The 17,536-nt window shown below is 36.8% G+C and overlaps 2 protein-coding genes across 2 annotated transcripts; one reads left to right on the top strand and one right to left on the bottom strand.

Moving 5' to 3' along the window:
* Positions 1–164: 164 nt before the first annotated feature.
* Positions 165–3,059, top strand: LOC113773293. Its single transcript, XM_027317905.1, has 5 exons — positions 165–401; positions 1,441–1,621; positions 2,256–2,339; positions 2,428–2,631; positions 2,767–3,059. Exons 1-5 carry the CDS (start codon positions 357–359, stop codon positions 2,859–2,861), a joined length of 609 nt encoding a protein of 202 aa, XP_027173706.1. The 5' UTR covers positions 165–356; the 3' UTR covers positions 2,862–3,059.
* LOC113773292 (U-box domain-containing protein 34-like) lies at positions 3,051–7,267 on the bottom strand. The gene is made up of 9 exons (XM_027317904.1): positions 6,950–7,267; positions 6,729–6,850; positions 6,486–6,607; positions 6,087–6,208; positions 5,722–5,999; positions 5,468–5,569; positions 4,788–5,216; positions 3,521–4,270; positions 3,051–3,431 (listed from the first exon to the last, which is right to left on the bottom strand). The coding sequence occupies exons 1-9, from the start codon at positions 7,146–7,148 to the stop codon at positions 3,246–3,248; spliced, it is 2,310 nt and encodes a 769-aa protein (XP_027173705.1). The 5' UTR covers positions 7,149–7,267; the 3' UTR covers positions 3,051–3,245.
* Positions 7,268–17,536: the final 10,269 nt, after the last annotated feature.

Below are 17,536 nucleotides of genomic sequence, written 5' to 3'. Positions count from 1 at the left end.
TACTAACCCGGCAACATGTTTCGACCCGCATTGAATGCTGGTCCAAAAGTATATCGAATTCATGTCGGTTTTTTTTTAAAAAAAAAAGTAAAAACGTCCAACAAATTACGCGAAATTACCACATAATCTTCCCAATCTGAAATATTTGCCTCGAACAAGTGTAGCGTTTGCTATACAATGGGTTATGTGGGTCTCCTTGGCTGGCAAGCTTGAACCGCATCTTCAGTCGCAAGCAGTGGCCAACAAGTTCTTAATCATTTCAACCCAAAAATAAGACAGAAGCCCAAAGCAGAATACGGTTGAATAAACTGAAGCGCTACGCTCGAGTACTGTCTGATTAGCTCCTCTGCTCTTCAATGGCTTCTCTACTGAACCCACCTCTAACTTTGCCTCAAAAAAAGGTAGTAAAAAATTTCCTGTCAATTTGTTGCCGATTTTAATGATGCTACTATGGGAATTCTGATCTCTTGGATATGTCGATGGACCTATAAAAACTGAAGGCTTCTGTTTTGTTCTTGCGTGGATCATTCTTGACTATGATGTTCAAGTTTGTGGAGACTAAAGCTTTTATTCTATGTGAAACTGATGGTTAAACATATATATATAAAAAAATTGCAGGAATCTATTGGAAAATTTTTGTTAATTACCATACTTGTTGAGTAAGTTGAGCTGAAATTAGTTGACAATACATGATTGATCACAATCTGCTTTTTTTTTTTTTTCTAAATTTTCGACTTTCGTGTCATTAATTGAACAAGATTGGTGATATTAGGAAGACAAGAAAACCATGACCGGAAAGTTGAGCCGCGTAGTTATGCATGTCCATAGGTATACATTTGAAGAATGGTTAATACTCGTTCATTTTTTCTTGTTTATCTGGCCTAAATATATTTTGCTTGCTGGCCCTTCTGCAACTTAATCCAAGTTCATTTGTTGATTTAAACCTTGAAAAAAATGAACTTTCTTCAAATCAGTATACTACGAAAGCTTTTAGGATTCGATAGTTGCTCTTGATGCTTCAATTTTACATTTAGTTTCAAGTGTATAGGGGCATCCTCATGCACCGTTCTTGCAGGACATTGATCTTTACAGCTTTACTGATATTTAGGAGCTATGGATTTAAGAATTATTGCTTCTTAAGTGGCTCTGTTGTCTAGAGGGTTTTTTCCCTTCTTCCCTGAAGTAATTGTGGTTGCAAAACAAGGTGCCAAGAACGCATTATTCTGTTATCAATGTAAAATTTACTAGTCTAGTACACGTCAAAGTAAAGGGGAGATTGCTGCCATTTATTTTTGTTGATTGTGTATCCTTTGGTTGTACTCGATCCTCTAATACATGATTTGTTCTCCCTATAACCTCTCTTTTTTGGCTCCATGGTAGCTGAAAGTTCCTTCAGTTTTAAATTTACTTCTCCCAATGAGTTGGACCTTTATGAGTCAGGTCAATTGCGGAATTGGTGCTGCTGCTGCAACAGTTACTCTACCAAACGGAAACTTTCAGCCTACTGTAAGAACTGCTGGAAATCATAGGCATCATTTGGTGGTAAACGCTAAATCATCTACACAAGCAGATATGCTTGAGAAAGATTCTGTCAGTATTGAAGGTGTTGATGACAAGAGTGGTAAAACTCCTTTTCTTTTGTGCCTCTGTATGTTATTCGTTGTGGAATAGAATTGTTAGATGAGCTGCTATGATATAAGTTAATTAAATTTTGCTGAAAATCCAATTGAAATTAGTTTAGTAATTTCAACTGGATATGGATACAAATGTATTTGCTTCTGCTGACAATTTTTAACTTACCGAAAATTGAATGATAGAACTTAGCAATCAATGTCAAAAATGTTTAAAAATGAATGCTCTCAAGGATATGGATACAAATGTATTTGCTTTGGCTGACAATTTTTAACTTCACTGAAAATCGAATAATAGAACTTAGCAATCAATGTCAGAAATGTTTAAAAATACACTCTAAAAGATAGAGTCAGCAGGGCAAGAGATTAAATTTGATCGATTATCATATTTGAAGTCTTTGGATTTTTTTGTCCTTGATTCAAAGTGTTGGTCTTCCATGGTGGTTACTCCTTCGAACGCGAGATTGTTATTTCGCCATAGTTTTGATCCGTGTATAGGAGAAAAACCTCTGCATTCATGTAATGTACTGTTTATTTCTAACATCATGTCTAATCTTTGATTGAGTATTTTCTAGGCCTGTCACTTGCCACTTTTAACTTAGAATAGCATGTGCTGATATGCAGATTTTGGAGTTGTAAGTATGCATCATGTTGGGATCTTATGTGAGAACCTTGAAAGGTCACTGGACTTTTACCAGAATATACTTGGTAAGTTTCTTACTGCTTAAAGGTAATCTAATGTCTTCCTTTTTCCGCATGACAAAGCCAAAGGATTTCTAATATTTATTAAGTTCAGGTCTAAAAATAAATGAGGCACGACCACACGATAAGCTTCCATATAGGGGTGCTTGGTTGTGGGTTGGTTCTGAGATGATACATTTGATGGAGCTTCCAAATCCTGACCCGCTAACAGGCAGGCCCGAACATGGGGGTCGAGATCGGCATACTTGCATAGCAATTCGAGATGTGCCAAAGCTGAAAGCAATTCTGGATAAAGCTGGTATTTAGTTGTGACCCATTCTCAGCTTCATTTTTTATCACCTTAACATGATCAAACTTTTTCCAATATAAAGAAATGCTTCTTCTGGAAGCCTGTATTTCTTATTCTGCTGTATGTTTATCAATCAAATTTCAGGTATTGCATACACCCTTAGTCGCTCTGGAAGGCCAGCCATATTTACACGTGATCCAGATGCCAATGCACTAGAATTCACGCAAGTGGAGGCCTGATTCATGTCAACTTCTATGGTTTGAATAAGATGCGTCCATCAGTATACCATTTTGAGGTTTCTTACTTTGTACATAAGCAGTGATGGTGAAGTACTAATTAACCCCACAAATATTTTCAGAATATCGCAATGTAGACACTGCTTAATTGACAGTCTTAAGTGATTACTGCATGAATGTAGACATTCCATGTTACTATAACTGTTGTTTCTCACATTCATTTAAATATGATGGTGCTGATATCAGGAATATACATTTGCAGTTGCAACTGTTGGCAAAAACTTATAGACAAATATGATATCTATATGAACATAACTCGCTCAGACGTTGGTTCAGTTAAAAATGTAGATATGAAATTTGATTGCATCTGCATTCATATTCAGTTCCTCAGAATGAGACGCTTGACCTCCACTCTTGAATGGCTGAACGTAGTATATGGTTTGGGGTAAGCATCTTCGTCTGCAGTCTAACCTTCGTTACTGGTGATACATCATGTCTGTCAAGCCATGTTTTAATCGCAATGTGCTCATATGTAAAACCATCTGCTGCAATATGCGGATCATCCATTATTTCCTGAGAGCAAGATGCAAATAAGTGCGCTTTCCCTCCTGAGAATTGCAAATTACTATTCAGATGGCTATTCCATGGATTTGAATGATTACCTGAAGAATTGGGCAGTAATACTGGCTTGGTGCAGGAAAATTGCCACTGCCAGCTTTCCTAGCTACATCAGCAAATCTGGCAAGTCTTTCCAAAACAGGGAGCAACTCTGTTTCAAGATCTGGCCTGTCTCTGCACCTAAGTTTACAGCATTTTAGAGCCATTTGAGCGAGTTCTTTGACTTCAGCCAATGGCCAGTCTGAAATTGATTTATCTAGTGCGGCTGACAAGGATCTAGTTTTTATGGCATTTTCAACCTTCAGTATTGCTCTATTAGGACGGCAAGCGGTCAACAGCTGAAGAGCTATGATTCCTAAAGCATACAGATCAGATTTTGGTCTTACTGTGCCAGTCCTTTGATACTCTGGATCCATGTAACAAATGGTACCAGCAAGAATAGAATCTTGGTATTCTGTTACATTATCAGGCACCACCTCCGATATTATTTTTGCCAAGCCCACGTCTCCAATTTTGCTCACATAATTTCTATCTAAGAGTATATTTCCTGGTTTCAGATCCCGATGGACAATAGGCTCTGGTCCTGAATTGTGTAAAAATGCAAGTCCACAGGCCACTTCATAAACAATCCGGAAACGAATAAACCAAGGAAGCGGAGCTCGGCCGCTTCCAGGAAGTATAAAATCTTCCAGGCTGCCATTTTCCATATATTCATATACCAGGCAACCAATTTCTGGACAGGCTCCAAGAAGTAAAACAATATGAGGGTGACGTAGTAGGCTAAGAACTTCAACCTACATAGAAGGAACAGGTTATATCAGAAAAGGTTCTAACGATGATACAATTACATTACAGAGTTAAAGATGCAGTTGTACTACCGCAGCTCACAAGTGAGTGCTGCACATAGGCCTTGTTCTCAGTTGCTTTGGATTTTGCAAGATCTGATTATGGAAAGTGATTATAGAGAATAATCAGAATCAAGAAAGCCACTATTTGGTTGATTATAAATTATAAATTTTTTGGTTATTAAAAATTCTATAACTTGAACACAAAAGCAAACAAGAACATCACAAAAATTGATTATTCAAAATCAAAATCTATAATCAGTTAAAACAATCTAATGAGAACAAGCCCATATTTCGTTAAACAAATCATTCTTAAATAGTAACTCCTACAATAAATGGATGTTTACTGTTTCTGTTAACGGCTTCCAGTGTGAACAAAACATCTAGCAGATATGTGCTTATTCAAAAATATCTAGTAGCTCAGACTTGAAAGATGGGAAATTATGTAAGAAGAGAAGTAAGCAACCTCTCTCAGAAATTCTTCCTTTTTGTCTGATGCATCAGACTGAAGGACTTTAATGGCCACGGGAGTGTGATCAATGCTGCATTTGTAAACTTTTCCATATGCTCCAGAACCTATAACCTTTGCCTCACAGAAGAAACCTGTTGCCTCCTCAATTTCGTCTCTAGTGTACCTTTTGTACCTTTTGTCTTCTGAAAATAGTGCTTCCACAATTTTCTGCTTCTGAGAAAACTCGTTGAGGGCATTAGTTTCTGCTACTTGTCTTTCATTAGCTTCCTTGGCACACTGATCCTTTGCCATTTCAATCTCCTTCATGGCCTCCAAATGCTTCTCTCTCTCTCTTGCAGCAACTTTGCGTAAAATCTCCTCTCTTTGTCTTGCAGCATCCACTCTTCTTTCTTCTTCAAGGCATTCAGCAGAAAGCAAGTTGACCTGTGAGAAAGGAATAGATGATTAATGTTCTATGAGTGCCAATCAGTTCTACTTGCTCATATCTTTAAAAAAAAGAATCTAACTGATGTCTGTGTGTCCTGCACATTAATAATTAAACCATGAAAACTTTTCACAAATCAGAAGGATTGGAGGACTTTTGAGATATTCTAAGGTCCTTTAATATTTTCCAACTGGATTCTGAACTGAGTAACCTAGGATTTTAAGTCAATGAAAGACAATCAAATTCTTACCTTCTTTTGGACATAAACCAGATCTTCACAGGCTTGATTGTACATGGAAAGAGTGCTGTATAATTCTTGTCGCAGTCGCTCCACTTCAGCATCGACATTTGACTGCATTAACATAGAGCAAAAATTAGCACCAAGTGGGGACTGTTTACATGTTTCATCCAAATTGTCTCAAAAGAGAACCACCAGGGTAATGAACCTTCATCAATGTGCTTGGACGAGCATCCAGCAAAAATAGGCTTATACTACTCTTTTACCTGCTCCGAGGGTGTAGAAGGTCGAGAGGAGCGACTCTGAACTGTTTCAAAATCTAAGGTATTGTCCGCAAGATGAATCTGCTGCAGAAAAGTGGTAGAGTATACTGGATAGGCCTGAATATGAGAGTCTGGACCACTAAAGCCAGAGGTTGATGATAGTTGTGAGTTTTTGTTAGTTCTTGAGTTTGTTGACGAAGAACTGTTCCAAGGCAATTGTTTACTGACTGTCAGAGAATGGTGTTCGCTTTTACTGACCAAAAACTCCTTTGCGCTATCCTCTGAGAAGGGGCAAACAAAGAAGCAATGACTGACATGGAAACAGCCGAAACGAAACATCTGAGATATTGAATGTATTTCGGTAATACCAGTAGCCAACAAGGAATTTGGTTTATTTTTGATAACCCCACGTCTGGACACCACAAAGACATCACAACTTTCAGGAGCATTTCTTACGAGAACCGATGGCACTACAGAGCTCTTTGGCTTCCTGCACCAATTAATCATTGAGGCGAATGGAGGTTTAGTTAAGTGATGAGGGATATCTAAAACAATTATTAAAGCAAGCAAAGACGTCAAAATCAATACAAAGGGAAGGAATCCCAAAGGAAAAGGGAAGGACTTGTCGAATCTACTCAAGCCAAAAGAGACTTTTGATTATCACCATAAAATTCAGAGACAAAAGAGACTAAGAACAGAGACAAAATATTTGAGGTGATAGCATAAAACCAGTAACAACATCATCATGTGATCAAAGGCAAGGTTACCTTCTAAAGCAACCGTATTTGGGAGAGCAGGAACCCACTACTAAAGCTGAACTCCCCACATCTGCTACGTATCTTACAAGTGCAGACGCAGGACTATCCCCCTCAAGCACTACAATTTCCACCTACAGCCAGAGAGAGAGAGAGAGAGGGATCATTAAACCTCAATTACTGGTAAAATTCACCAATCTTTGTAACGGAAGAAACAACATGGTTTGGTGGAAACGAAACTATTATCTCACCCACCCTTCTTCTTTTACACAGTTCCTTGAAAGGTATAAGCATTTGCTTAGACCTTTCTTTCATATCATCTACATATAGTCTCAGTATCTTTGCGTCCACCTCTTCAATTGGTATCCTCTGTCCTGCTGTAGTTGGAGTACAACAAAAACAACGACACCACATCACAATTCATAACAACGGAGACATACTCCTAATAGTAAGAAATTTTAGTTTTGACATCATACAAGGAGTAGGGATTGAAGTAACAGGAGGGATGACATGGACTAGCACAATAGGTTCGGCTTTCCATATCATCTTCTCAACCGCCCACCGGACTGCACGCCGGCTTCCTTTCCCTCTTGAGCTCTTTACTGCCACTGCCACCGTCGACGTCTCTGCACCACCGCCACCACCACCACCCCGCTCCTCAGCCTCCCTATTCATTTCTCAGAAGATTCAAGCTTCTCAATTGTTGAAAGCTAATGAAATTGGAAATGGAAGCTTAGTGTTTTTGTTTAATGTGATTAGGATTTAGCATTTAGGACTGGGGTTCAGACGTCAGAGTCGACTTGGCGTCTGCTTCGCGGACTTTGCCGGGTTGGCCGTTTTGCAGTTTACCCGCAAAAACAAACAAAAAGTGGGCCCCGCGTTTCCTGATCTGACGGTTTTGAGGATTAGGCTAAGATGATCTGACGGGTTTCCTTGTCCACTACAGATTCCCTTCTGGGTAGCTACGTTCAGGGTCAACCGGTCAACTATAGTCTATAGTACATTCTCCTGAGTTGCTTTTTTTTTTTCAACAGATAATTTAAGAAGCGAAGAGACGAAATGAAATTTGATCTGAAAGAGGTCCCGGGAGAATTCTCCGGGACAAAATTCTAAATGGCGGGTTTAATTGGTGTATAATTGTTTTTACATAGATTCTTTTTCAATTTTTGCCTCTTCTTCTTTTGCTGAATCAAATCTTTTCTTGCCATAATAGTTAAGTTTCTATTAGTATCCATAATACAAGTCGAATTCTAAAAAAATTTCTAATTTTTAGAATTTCAATATTAGCGACTAAATCAAGACGTTCTTGAGCATTCTTTTGAGTTACTTGGCCAGTCATAATCTTACTAGTAATATGTTATAGAGCAAGCATTTTTCTTTTCTTTTTTTTTTCCCCAACTCGTCAATTAGCTGTTGTAGTTTGGCACTTTTGATTTGGAAGTGTTTTGATTTAATACTCTAAGGTATTCTCTCTAATTGGTAGAAGAAAGGATATTGTTGATTGTTCACTAACTACTACTATTCAAAATGCATCTCTAGCCGGGACTTGTCTTTTGGTACGCAAATCTTTTTCAATTGTTATCTGGTTACAAGTTTTCATGAATATTCTTCTAATTTATTTTGCAATTATAACTCTGACAAGGTGAATTCTGGTCGAATGAGCCGAGTCACAAGCACACGAGCTCACCTGCCAAACACTAAGAAGACAAGGTCTTGTCGCCCAATCTCACTTTGATGCTTAATTTAGTTATAGTTCAAGAGTTGAATATGTGGGTTAAATTGCATACCTTATGTAGGAGTATTATATTAGTATTTGTAGTAGTTGTGCCCGGGGATGGAATGATAAGGTCTATCCCCTGCCTAACATCATGAAGCAGTTTAGGGCGGCAGTATCAAATGTAAGTTTGAGCAGTAGGGTGGCTAGTAATCAAATCATTTCATCAGTTACAACTCACGCTGCAAATAGCCGAGATGTTGGTAGTCTTGGGTAAAGAGGTTGTGGTTACCAACTCGGCTTGTCATAACCAAGATAACTATTTAAACTCATTTACCTCGAGAGACCTCGTCTTCGCCTCCCGGAGGTGAAGGATTGTCTCGACCAATCAGATCAGCTTTGCCTTCACCTCGGATATGCGTATGGATCACCCAACACCTAACATCTCGACGGTAGAGATGACTAGTGATTGACAAATTGATATGATCACCCACTGCCCTACTGATTAGATTTATGACTGAACCCACTGCCATAGAGTAAGATCGGGAGATAAGACCCCGATCATTCTCATATTTTTGACAGGTGAGCATGCGCTGTAGACTCACCCTGACTGCTCAACAATCATCTCGTCAGAGGTAGACGAGGTGGAACGCCTCTTCAGAGTAATCTTGTCGATCATCTTGTCTAAAAATATTCGAAATGAAGTATTTGTTGTCGACAGAGTGTGACGGACAAATAGAGTCCGAGCAGGCGGAGGCATTCATGAGCTCCATAATAAATTCCTAACGTGACGGAAGATTCCAGATGAACATGCACGTCTGAAATCAGAGGAGATTTTAGAGTTAAAGAGTTGATTGGGTTTAATAGACTCGGCTCTTTTGGGTCTAAAACTTCATGTGCCAACCCTTTTGGTACCCGAGGAAGGGAAAAATACATCGGCCGAATAAAATGATGACATGACCCAACCCAACAATGACCTCTGACTCAGTCAAATCATCTTACAGTGCTTGGGGTTTGCTTTCCCAGAAGATAAAGAGAGGGTGCCATACAATTGGGCCCTTCCAGCGTCGTGCACGTTGGGCGGCCATTTGCTATTGGAAGAATTATCAGTTACTTAAAAGCTATTTTGACGCAAGAATCACATTTCTTTTGAAAGAAAGGTTTGACTACTAAGTGTTTATTGGGTACTGATTAATATGGATTTCAGGTGTTCATATTTTGAAAAAATAATCAGGAAAAGCATATACATGTAAGATAGATAGGATAATAATTATTAGTGTATAAATTTATATAATATGTTAGGTTACTTGTGATCTAAGTATGAAATGAAAATCGCTATAATTTCATTGCATTAGATGTACACTAATGGCGAAAAGGGCATCAAAATCAAATATGCAACAATCTAAGAAATTTGAGATATAAAAATTTTTTAAAAATAATCACACTTTGAAACTTCAATGTATTCTAAACAAAAATAAATCACGTCTTCAACTCTCAAATGAATTCGTCTTCCATATTCAAATCTAATATTCAACTACTTCAAATAGGTTGAGATCTGACTTAAAAATGAAAACACAGAAAGAAAAAAAAAATCTAGGAGATTAAAAACACCCCTAGGAGATCAAAAAACAACTACCAATACGAAGCCTAGGAGAGTAAAATAACACCCCTAGGAGATTAAAAATAAAATAAATGAACAAAAGTATCACTAGATTTGGATCATAATGGGCTCGCGCAAGAAAAAAAATTGGTTTCGCGCAAGTACGAGGACAACTTGGTTTCGCGCAAGGAGCTTTTGACGCAGGCTCTATCCATTGCCTACAAACAATTTCATCCTAACTCGGATTGCAGGGTCATCAGGGGCAAAATCATTCAATTTTCCACTCTTTTCATATCCGGATGGTAGGGCTGGTAGCCCATTATGATCCCGAGCGGTGACAGGTGATGGAAAACTAATGGCCGAACGAGAACGATTATTACATCCCAGCGAAGGCAACAAGCACGCAAATTTAACTCAATCCTTACGGGGTGGTGCTGATAATAAATGATACTAACCTCTAAATCAGTTAACCAGGAACGTGATTCCTTACCCCCGGGGCTAGATCACGCGGTCTGTGGCTGCTTCCGGCACTCGCAGGTCGTGGGATCGAACCTCACTTAACGCCTGGGTGCGGTTGGGGTGGTGCTGTACTCCAGGCGCAGGGGATTAGTCGGGCCGCTTTCGGGTCTTGACCCGGACACCCCTGTGTTGACAAAAAAAAAAAAAAAAAAAAAAAAAAAAAAGGAACGTGATTCCTTGAATACAAGATTCATTCTCTTTTGTGACATTGACTCTGACGAGCATGCTAAAATTTGGAATCTTGAGAAGGATTGGCATAGTCTAATAGTACATTGTAGGAGCGCTAATTAATGCTTTATCTTCGAGAGTCCGATGCTCCTTTACATCTAAATTTCAACTGTTTTTCTTGCTTTATGGAGATTCAAATTAATACCAAATAAGATTCAAAGCACGGAGTTGGCAAAAGTAAGGGTTATTATTACTTTATTCTATAGCATTACTACATTATTATTATTACTTTATTCCTTTAAATTATAGTGATATAATCGATTTAATTCCTAACATTATTTTTTTGGAATTTTATTTCATCGTTAATCTAACTAGTATGGTAAAAATTTTTTAAATATATTTATCCTTATGTAGATAATTAAAAATAAAAAATTTAGAATGATTATTCTTCTTTCTTTTCACTTTAAGAGATCCAAAAATAAAAAAATAAAAGGGTTTTCTCAAATTTCTTTTTTCACACTTATTAATACTAGGAAAAGAAAAAGAGATAGGAAAGAAAGAGACCGATAATTAGATTTTACAAAAAAACAAATTTTAAAAATGTCTAACGTCATCATATTAATTTAAGGTTGTTGGGATTAGGATTGAAATTTAGTGGTAAACAGTAAAGTGAAATAATTTTAAAATAATAAAAGTATTTAATTCTTTCTTATCCGTATTTTCTAAAAAATGAATTGAGCTCTCTCTATCTATCTCTCTTTCCCCCTCCCTATCTTTCTATTTTTTTAATATTAATAAGATTGCCAAAAAGAAAGAAATTAATATTTTGACTTTTTTTCTTGATACTAAAGAGGAGAAGAGCCACTCTAAATTTTTTATTATTTTTATTATAGAAAGATGAGTGTTCTTTCTTCTAACATTTTTTAACTTGCTAAATTGGTTTAATTGTTGGATAAATTGTCTAAAAAATAACTTTATGGGGTAAATTAATAATGAGACTATAGTTTATGGGGATAAAATGACAATAACTTTAAGGGCTAAACTTGTCTTTTTACTTTAATTAACAAACTCCGTTAAGTTTGACCGTTAGTCTTGGGGGTAAAGTGACTAAAAGATAATGTTAAGGGGGAAATTGATAGTGACACCGAATGTTAAGGGGGTAAAGTGATAATAACCCCAAAAGTAATTTTAATTCGTTTTTCCTTTTCCGAAAAACATTTAATTAATTAGTTTCAACGTTTTGAGTGTGAAATCAATTCTCTCCTTTCATATCCGATGCACATTAATTACTAGTTACTAGCAAATCTTATTCTTACTAGTTAATTCATTACTAGCAAATTAATTAATTACTAGTTACTAGCAAATCTTCTTCTTACCCACTCGTTCGTAACATCTCATGACTTAGAAGAGTGAGTCCTTCGAAAACTCGTGGGTCGGACTTTAAATACACACTATTATTTTTGAAGGTTAATGGAGAGTTGTAGCATGTTTGGTTGCAAGTATGAGAAGCTCTTACTTCTGTATGCTTTTTGCGAGTTCTTACATCTTGCAGTTCTAATCATGATGCGTAAAAAAAGTCCACTTCTGGTTCCATGATTTGAGAAGCACCATCATATTGTTGAGTTGTGTTCGAACATTAATATGACGTCGCCGATAAAGTGTTTGGCTGATATAATCGATAAGCAGAAAAGATCACATTTAACAGAAACAATAGTGCTTGTTGTCTGATATCAAAAAGATGGGTGGCGACACTACACTGGTAAAAGATGCACTTGCACCATGTTTAGTCGAATCAGAACACTGAATTACAGATTTTGACCTTTATTCATGATACGATGATGGATACAATTTCCATGACTTAAATCTAATAAACTTATAGTTTAACCGTCCGTAATCAAGCAGCATATCAAGTGTTAAAGACTTCAGACTACCAACAAGGTCTGTCAACAATGTATAGAATGATTTGAGAAAGCTTGAATTCAATGGGTATGATGAGGAGAAGAGCAGATATTCATCCAAGCATAAAGGAGGGCATGTTCTCTTTCCATGTTCCGAGCAGCAGCAGCATGCTTGGAACCAAGTTTTCTTCCGTACATCCCTGACACGAACCTGGTGTCTCTTGTAGTGCGAAACACATCAAAACTATGCATGAAATTTCTTCAAATTGACAGCACTCCACGTTCATGGAATCAGTGTTGGATCCAAAGCAGTTAGCTTGTAGTATTCTGCTCGGTGTGCCTCCTCAATAACTTTGTACTGTCCTCAATTCAAAAATCCAGGATTTGAATAATTGATGCCCTTTTATTGATTCCTCCGAAATTGTATTGATTTATCCAAAAGATTTCATTTCAATTGGAGTTTGGTTATTCACCATGTAGGAGGATCCCCACTAAGCGTCGCCGACAATTAGTCTAATATATGTCGTCTCCCGCTGTCTGAATGATTTAGCAGCCTTTGCCTGTGATCCACATCCTGTAGCCTCAAGAACGCAATGATTTTTCTACACAAAGCTATATATTTTCACATGTTGCAGTTGATAGTAATATGGATGGAAATTAATTTAATTATACACACTGCTAATTAATATCTTTAAATAGCTGTGTGTTGCTATAAATTTGCATAACATCTTTATCTATCATTACATTAGATATATATATATATATATATATATATATGTTACTCCAGCAGCTGTACAAAAAATATTGTAGACTCATACTGCACACAGAAGATATATTTACTATGTACTATATAATAAAACCAAGATTTTCACTCACATCACATGCATGTATGCTTTACCCGCGGTCGTGATCGATCTGTAACTTATTCATCCTCCTTTCACTCAGATACTGAGAATAAAATTCCAGCTTCTTAATTTGCATCCTCTGAAATGCTAGGACGTCACAACAAAATTGTTATGGAAATTGAAATTGTACTGCAACTATGATACACTAAAAAGTGGACATGTAGCAGCGAACATGCGAAGATCGATCACATAATTTCACGGCCCGGTGTGTGTATAGATAATCTACAGTTCTACAACTACACATGTATATATATATATATATATAAAACACATACATACATAAATAAAGAAATACACAGACACACACACACATATAAAAGCATAAATGATAAAAGAGACCTATATTTGAGGGGCTGCACGTAGGGTTGGTGACAGAGAGAGAGTGAGCACACAGAGCTTCAAGCATTAGTCATATGCATGCAAAGAACCATGTGTGCTCACTCTCTTCTGTCGCCTTCCTCCCATGCATCATTTCATACCTTCCTTACAAATGGCTTATTCTTCACCTGATCGTTGAATATCAGAGCTATCATTGCCTTCACATTTCTTCTCCGCTAACTAGCTTCGAGTTCCCCACTACATCAGCCTTTTCATGCAGAAGAAGCCAAAGCTGTATAATATAATTTGCTTGTTGGGAAAGAATATGGGTCTCTGTTTGGATATTTATAGCAGAAGCCAAGAAGGGAAGGTGGTGGATTTGTGGTCCCTTGGAAAAATTGTGTGGAACACAAATGTTTTCCTGATCAACAAACTTTTTGATTACTCTATTCCCCCTGGCAAGCCGAACGGCCGTCCAAAATTCTGGAGGAGTGCTTGTAGTAATAAATTCATTATCCGTGTTTTTCTTTCTTCTGCTACTGGCTCTTTTTCTCTCCAATCACTGAAGTCGAGAATTTGTTTAACAAGAAGCCTGATCGATTGGGAGGTGGATTGCATTGTAGTCATCATGGGTAACAGAAATTGAATTTATCCTTTGACTAATGCAGCATTAATGTGGTTTCTTTTTACTTTCTTTAGTTTTTTTTATGTTTTATTTTTAATAGAACTAGGGCCTTTGGAATCCTGTGATGTTTCGATTTGTAATTGGTTGCTGTCTTTATCCATCCTTGTCACTGGTGATCTTTTCCTAGAGTTTCAGGATATATGTGTTTATACTTAATAAGTAAATGATATTTTTTTTGTTTGGAAATATCAAGATATATTTTTAGTTTGGAAATAAATACGGAAAAATGACCAATTTCGTTTCTAAACTATTTCACTATTACCTATTTAGTCCCTAACTTTTATTCCTATCAACTTGATACGTGAACTTATTTTGCGATTCCAATTAATGACTTTTGTGACGGCGCCACTACTTAAAACCAATTTGACTTCTAATTGGTCAACTAAATAGAGATATTTTAGGAACATCACTCACAGGATTGTAATAAATCAAGAAAATCGCGTAAAAAATCATTTGATAAAATTTTAAAATCGTGTGAAAAATCACCAAATAAAGTGTTTAAAGTTTAATCTTGTGAATTGTTACACAATTTACTTAATTATTACAACCATGTAAGTAACGCACCCAAAAAATGCCCTTATGTAGTTAATCAATTAAGAGCCAGATCGATTTTAGATGGTGATATCGTCATGGACGTCCTTGATTGGAATCGCAAAATAATTTCTCATATCAAATTGGTTATAAATAAAAGTTATAAACTAAGTCGGCACTAGTGAAGAAATTTAGGAATGAAATTGGCTGTTTTCCCTTTTTATAGTTATATTGCATAGTATGGACTTTAGGAGATAGGAAATGTGGCTCCGGCGGGGACTGGTTTTAACTACAGCACTCAAAGGTAGGGCATTTCCTATTTTTATAGGAACTTCTGTACCAGAAACAATGGTATCTCCAATTAGAGCCCCTAGATACGAGTAAACAAAGGAAACTTGTCAATTCAATAAAAATGAATTCTTGTTTTGATTGAAGTGAATAAAACAAAAAGTTATGGATGACCTGACAATTCCAATCCTAATCGAGCAATCCGGTATATTTTCCATGTTCATTGAAGTGTGTCTATGTTTCTTCTTTATGAATATGATTTTTTTTTTGAACATTTCTAATAATATCAAGCCGTATTTCTATTTTGGCATTTTTAATTTCCAGAATTTTAGCCCCGATTAGCAAAGGGCCGGAGAAACTCTCTCTAGTCATGAATCGGGTATATATAGTACCAATATTACCAATTTCCTTACATTCAATTTGATATTGTCATCAAAATGGATGGAGTCCTTGATTACTTCGCTCATGCATGCGTAATGCTTACCTTGATGCTGCTTTGATGCATGAATGAATTTCAAGGTGCAAAATTATTGGGAGAAAAAAAAAAAAGAAAAAGGCAGGCAATCGGCATGGCTATATATATCCTACTACGGGAGAAGTTGAATCCACCGCAGAAGAAAAATTTGAACACTTGAAGCTAAATAAATATACACATCAACTTTCCTAAATAAAAAAACGAACCCAGTAGTGATTAATGAAATGAATCATCTTTCATGAAGTAGCATGCGAGGTTTCAATCGTCTAAGCTTTTGCGAAACCCTAATTAATACTACACGGTCCAGCAATCTCTTAATTAAGATCGAACCTTGAAATCCTTAAGCAAGAAATAATCATGATCTCTTGCATGCCGTTTTTGCGCCTTTCCGTGAATGCAACTTTAGCGTGCGGCTGATTACGGTGCAGAAGCACGACGACAAGCTTTATCAATTCCATCCTAATAACTTGTTAAGCTTAATTGATTTTTTTTTTTTTGTCAGAGACCACGTGTGTTATCCTGAATCATCAGACTAATCCACACGTGTCCCACACCAATCTGCTGAAGCCGTGTGGGTTGTTTCACCGGAGATTCGACTCTTTGCAGTGGTACTCACCTAACTAGACTACTACCACCAGACCAAAGCTTAATTGATCAGAGTAGCATTAAACTAAACAAATTAGTGTGAAACATGAACGAGGTCTAATCTTTCAAGGGTTCTTCGACCTTAGATTTATTTACCACTAGCACTAAAAACTGTCTTGTTCACTTGGGATTAAGCAAATAATAATGCCAGAGTCATTTCATTAACATAACAAAACTATCCCATTTCAAATCCGAATTGCCTTCGGCCTTGGGAAGTTCAACTTTGACATTTCATCCAAAAGTTGCTGCGGAAATAAGACAGCTTTCGTCAAATAAAGGTACATTATAAAGTCAGATAAAGTTTTCAGCAATTGATTGAAGAAAATCCTTTTTATCATAATTTATAATACCCTAGACAAGCAATTGGAGGGCTTGACAATTAAAAAAAAGGTTTCAGTGAAATGGACTACGAAGAACAAAAGGCAGCTTTTCTAGTGCAAGGGACATATTCCTGGAGTTAATTAAAATTGTTTTCGTACAAGAACCAAGAAAAATGAAGCACTGACCAATTAGCGCTTCGCACAATTAGGATGTGTTCATCAAACCTTTAGGCTTTAACACATTCCATTCCCCCGCAGCTTAATAATAGTTTAATTCATTATGGTGGCTTAATTTGATTCTTACACAGCATAATCCGCTGAATTAAGGTAATCCAAAGGCTAAAAGCGCATCCAAGCATGCAAGCAGCCCACTGTGGGTAATGATTCCAAGCCTAAGTGCCCTATTAAGTGCCATCATCATCCTATCTATTATCTAATTCCCATGAGTCATGCTCATGCATTGGCGTGAGGTTTTTGGGATTCTCTGACTATGCTTGATTGCATCGCTTTTGACTCTAAAGCTGGTAAACGTCCCAAGTTGTTGAAGGCACACACTCTTTGGGAGTGCCAAGAATTGGGTCAGCTCTGACCTTAATCCCCCTTACTAGGTAGGTATACAGGTAACTTTTTTGTGTTCAATCAAAAAAAAAAAAAAAAAATTTTTTTTAGACTTGACTGATCTTGAATTCATATGTGAATACTCTAATTTTGTGAATAAGAATTCATATGATCTTTACGCCGAGCAAAATGATTTAGCATAATTTGTTTTCACTGAAGTAAATTAGACTAAAACCATTGCACAATAGATGCTAGAGATGAGAGTGGGTCGATTAATCGGTGATTCGGTTAAATAAAATTGGTTAGAAATGGACGTTTTTGTCCCTTTATACTTTCGATTGAAATTGAAATCAATTTCACATTCTCTGAATCAAAATCAAATTGAATTGAAATCAGAATTCAATTTTAAAATCGATTTCATCCATTTGAAATTTGATTA

Source organism: Coffea eugenioides, chromosome 6, assembly GCF_003713205.1.
Source record: "Coffea eugenioides isolate CCC68of chromosome 6, Ceug_1.0, whole genome shotgun sequence".
Classification (NCBI taxonomy): Eukaryota; Viridiplantae; Streptophyta; class Magnoliopsida; order Gentianales; family Rubiaceae; genus Coffea; species Coffea eugenioides.
This window is presented reverse-complemented; position numbering and strand designations above follow the sequence as displayed.

Coding starts and splice junctions, on each gene's coding strand:
- LOC113773292 (XM_027317904.1), bottom strand. CDS start 7,148: ATGAATAGGGAGGCTGAGGAGCGGGGTGGTGGTGGTGGCGGTGGTGCA. Junction 6,851..6,949: donor TACTTCAATCCCTACTCCTT/GTATGATGTCAA, acceptor CTCCAACTACAG/CAGGACAGAGGATACCAATT. Junction 6,209..6,485: donor AAATACGGTTGCTTTAGAAG/GTAACCTTGCCT, acceptor TAATTGGTGCAG/GAAGCCAAAGAGCTCTGTAG.
- LOC113773293 (XM_027317905.1), top strand. CDS start 357: ATGGCTTCTCTACTGAACCCACCTCTAACTTTGCCTCAAAAAAAG. Junction 402..1,440: donor TAACTTTGCCTCAAAAAAAG/GTAGTAAAAAAT, acceptor TTTATGAGTCAG/GTCAATTGCGGAATTGGTGC. Junction 2,632..2,766: donor AGCAATTCTGGATAAAGCTG/GTATTTAGTTGT, acceptor ATCAAATTTCAG/GTATTGCATACACCCTTAGT.